Consider the following 4,874-nt stretch of genomic DNA (forward strand, 5'->3'; position numbering starts at 1 on the left):
TGAACCTGTATTTCCTCCACCAAGCGGTTTTCAATGGGTGACATATTGAGGGAATTGGTTGGCCATTGAATTTCTAGATGGTTCTCTCCGAAATGCGCCGTTTTCAACCAAACGTTCGTGCAGACTTATGTTGAAACTGACATCAAGAATCGCCCACTAATCTAGATAGAAATCATTCTCCACCCCCTGGCATTTGCGAACCATAGTGGAACAGAATGTCGCACCCGTGGCCATATCTTCACCGGAGGAAAATTTGAAGTTTCATTCCACAATTGTTGATTATATATTTGTGAAACATTAAAGGGGATCTCTATCCATAAAAATATGGCTCAAGGCATTGATTCCGTGGGGGACGTGTATTCAGAAAATTGCAATTAACATCACTCTCCCTTTACTGGAATGTCATTCGGTAATTCGGACGAGCTATGGTCAACTGTTCACCTTCTCTTTAAAATCATCCCAATCATTCAAAACCCCCTATTTAGCAGTTGGAAATGGAAAGTGGAGAGTGAAAAAAAAACGCTTAGTAAAAAATTTATTGAAACAACAATATAAGATACGTTTTTTTATACCCATTATATCAGATCAATAATTTGCGGCTTATGATTGAAACAAGACGTCGCGAGAGAGAAAGTTTTTAATTGCGGCGACTGTACCACGTTTCCAAATAAGAAGGGAAATAAGTAAAAAAGACATTTTTTTGGGAGACGCTACCAATAATTTTCCCTTTTGGTGTTTATATACTCTTGTTTATGAGTGTGGGTTTGTTGCTTTTCTCAATTTCACCGTGTTTAAAGTTATCTATCTTCCAATTTATCAAATCTAGAGACATGTACCCATTTTTTATTATCCAAACAATCACTATCTTTCCAACAACAGGAATTACTCCTTCAAAAAGGTCGTGCATAAGATCTGGTGGTAAAGACTCGGTTATTTTAAAGTAAGGTAGAGTTTTGAAAGGGGACTCTGTCGAAACACCGTAAATACTTGCATTGGCCTTATTTTTGTTAACTTCAGCCAAATGATAATCGTTCACATCTTCACTCCTCAAATTAAAGCTAGATTCTTCAAATTTAACTGATATGTCCTCTTTGCTGGCCATGCAAAATCTGCATATTCTTTTACTCGAGAAATTTTGAGAGAAGCCACCAATTGCGTGGCTAGAAAGATTGTCAGCCCTAATTGTACCCAACGTTCCATAAACACGACTATCTTGATTTTGAATAAGAATACCTTCTTTTTGGAGTTTTGAAATGTCATTAAATAGAGGTTCAAATACTTTGGCATATCCATATTTCTTAACATAGGTATGTTTGATAACCATTGACAAAAATATCTGGCTCAGTTTGCTTCTTCGATATGGGGATACATTCCCCAGAGTGAAATAAACAAGAGTTACTTTATTTCTCCCTTTTTTACCGCCTAGAGGATTGCATAATTCTACTTCATCAAGATAGAAGTGAAAAATAAGGGAAAGGGTATTTGAATCCCTACATTTTTTAAAGAATTTGTGCCTTTTAAACATTTCACCGTCTTGGAAATCAACTAGCTTCGAATTATCTTCTCTGTTACGGTTTAAGTCTGAGTTTTTACAGACGTCGTTAAATATGTCAGTATGATTTAGCATCATTTCTAGAAGACTAAGCAATGGTATGACCATATAGGAGTGTTTCACGTCCTTTCTGTTAATCCTTTTATAGCCCAGAATATGTTCTACAGGCTCAATAAGGTTAAGATATTTTCTGCAGTAGGATGATAGAGCGTATTCACTTTTTAAAATTTGTACAGCTTTCATCGAGTCCACTGACTCCACTTTACTCAGACTTTCAAATATGTGACAGAAATCAGCAGAAATATTATGCGCTGTAGAAAGCGGAAGTTTATAATGTTCTCTAATCTTTAATGCAAGCATGGCAAATTGGTTTTCAGGTTTTATCAAACTGGATTCACTTTCACTATTTATGTCTTCAATTTTCATATGTTCAACTGATTCGTTACCCCATTGCTCATCACCATTAATTGTTAATGGTTCTGAAGTTCCTTCATTTGACAAATTAAAATTATGTTTACGGTAAACATGTTTTTTGTAAGATTCGTATATTTTGTATGTTGATTCACATCCACTAACTGAGCAAGTTATTTCGAAGAAAGGAGAGGATAAATGAAGATTTTTCTCGTGAGATAAATGATTGGATAATTTAAGCCTCGTTACTCCACATATCGAGCGCGTAAAATGTCCTCTCTCCATTCTTTATAAATGCGTTTTATCTAGTATTAAAAGCTAATAACATTTAATTTCGTGTTCAATAGACCTTTCCATAATTTACATAAATAGAAACTTAAAAAAGGGAAGATACCCAAACCCCATTGAGATTGGTGGTGTCTGCAGGGTCTATGGAAAGTTTCGAAAAAAGTCCCTGGCTATTGCTTTCTCCCTATAGCACCATGAACGCTGGATCATAGCATAGCATCAGGGGAAAGGAGGGGGAGGTAAATTTGGGTACATTCGAGGCCATTCGGTTTGGGACCAACAATAAAGCTCAAAAACCAACAAGGTTCATTCCAAAAAGCAGAGATAAAGGGCGTTCCTACCGTCCCGCGAGAGGAATTTATAGAAAAGCCTACAGAGTAATGGCAGTTCTAAGTATGCAAACGTCATATCCTTCTATCTCTTAGCTTAGTGTCATCCCCTCTTATCAAAGCGCCCCCCTCTCTACCGCCACTAGTCTATTTTCCCTTTTCATTCTCTCTCTTATATTTTATAAATACTAATAATAATAATAATAATTTATTTATTTTTTCCACTACAGTCTTGCCCATTACAATTCAAGGCCAAGTCAAAAAATGACTTTTAGCCGTATTCCATATTTTATACATAGTTGTTTAATCATTCCTTTTATTTTGTTTTCATTAATGTTATGTTTACTTTTAATATATTTAGTTGTAATATATTAGTTTAAGTATAGGAACAAAGGGTGTTGGACACTAGTGAATTGAAATTTTAAAATTACGATTAAGCATAATAACGAAAAAAGAGGAAAATCTACACTTAATTACACATTAGTTTAAATGAGTTATAAAGTAAAGTTAAAAATTAGGGTCGATATATTTCTAGAATTTTTAGACGTTAGATTAGATAGATTTCTAGAATTAGATTGAAACATTAACCGTTCTCATATGTTACCATTTAATGTTATTCGATTTAAAATATACTGCCGCGCTACAGTTTTAAATTTACCTATGCTTATATTTAGGGAAGAGTTTAGGTCATTGAATTGCTTGGTCATTTTACAAAAGATAGAATTGAATTTTGTTGAGGTGCGCGCGTATTCTATTTCCAATAGTAGGTATTGTCGTGTATGGTGCTCGGACGGTGTTCGTAAAAGAAACGGTTTAAATATGTTAGATTTTAGCGATTTAAAAATCAGTAATAAACAAGCAAATTCATATAGTTGATAGATAGAAAGGACCTGGAGGGATTTAAATATCGGGGCGGTTGGAGCCAGGTATGGTTTATTGTCCACTATTCTTAGAGCTCTTTTTTGAAGTATTAGTAGTCGATTCAAATTGTATTTTGATGTGTTGCCCCATATCGTAATGCAGAATGTTAGGTGAGAGTAAATTAGCGCATAGTAGAGCTGCAGTCGTGTTTCGTAGTTGAGAATCTTTTTGTTTTGGTGGAGCAAATAGGTTCCATATGCAATTTTCTTTACTATGTTATCTATATGTGTATTGAATTTTAGATATGGGTCGTACCATATACCGAGGTATTTATATAAAACAACTTCCTGCAGTATCTTATCTCCTAGTCGAATGCTGGTATTGTTGTGGCGGGGCTTGTTAATGTTGGAGAATATCATGTACACGGTTTTGTCGGTGTTTAACTCAAGAAGATTATTTTTAAGCCAGGTATCTATTTTGACGAGTAGCTTATTGGCATCAGCCATAACTTGATTCAGTTCTGATCCCCCGTTGACACTGACCGTGTCATCCGCATAAAGGGTTAAAAAGTTCTCTTTATCGATCGTAACTATATCATTGATGAATAGGTTGAACAAAAGTGGAGAGAGAATTGATCCCTGAGGGACTCCACATAGCACCTCATTTTCTGAGGAAACTTTGCCATTAAGTTTGGTTTGACTCTGTCGCCCTTGTAAGTATGAATTTAGCCAGTTATGACTCTTGCCCCTCACACCCGTGGAATATAATTTTTCCAGTAGAAGTGCATGGTTAACGGTATCAAAGGCCTTTCTAAGATCCAAAAATACTGCCAAGGCGTAAGAGTTTTTATCAAGTTGATCCACAATTTTTTTATAGACCTTTAAGTTAGCTACTTCTACGCTAGAGTTCTCTCTAAATCCAAGTTGTTTATTCGATATCAATTGGAACTTATTTACAAATTTCGTAAGTCTGCTATTAAAGCATTTATCAAAGATTTTGGCAAAGACTGAGAGGATTGAGATCGGTCTGTAGTTATTGGGTGAATGCCTATTACCGGATTTGTGTATGGGCACAATAATTGATTTTTTTAGACGTTGCGGGTAGTGGCCTTTGTCAAAAGACAGATTTATTAGGTTTGTGAGAGGCTTTATTATCAATGGTGCTACAAGTTTTAGTATTCTTGGTGAGATATCGTCAAAGCCTGCGGCAGAGTCGCTTTTTAGTAATGAAACTATGTTTAATACCTCCGATTCCTCTACTTGGAAAAGGGCCATAGTATTCGGTAGGTTTTCGACTGCTGGCGTATTTTTTTATGCGCTCAAAGATTGACCTTTATTAGTTTGAGGTGGGTTAAAAAAATTGTTAAAGTTATCTGGGGTGTTTTCAATCAACGTCTCTTTTTTAAGTTTGCCTTTCCCTAAGAGGTCATTGAT

General features: G+C 35.5%; 1 protein-coding gene across 1 annotated transcript; it reads right to left on the reverse strand.

Moving 5' to 3' along the window:
* Positions 1-736: 736 nt before the first annotated feature.
* LOC149657540 (uncharacterized) lies at positions 737-2,248 on the reverse strand. The gene has a single exon (XM_089844691.1). It carries the CDS (start codon positions 2,246-2,248, stop codon positions 737-739), a length of 1,512 nt encoding a protein of 503 aa, XP_089700817.1.
* Positions 2,249-4,874: the final 2,626 nt, after the last annotated feature.

This window comes from Phalangium opilio, unplaced genomic scaffold (assembly GCF_054372755.1).
Source record: "Phalangium opilio isolate 3A_F unplaced genomic scaffold, DU_Popi_V2 ptg000077l_1, whole genome shotgun sequence".
In the NCBI taxonomy this organism is placed as follows: Eukaryota; Metazoa; Arthropoda; class Arachnida; order Opiliones; family Phalangiidae; genus Phalangium; species Phalangium opilio.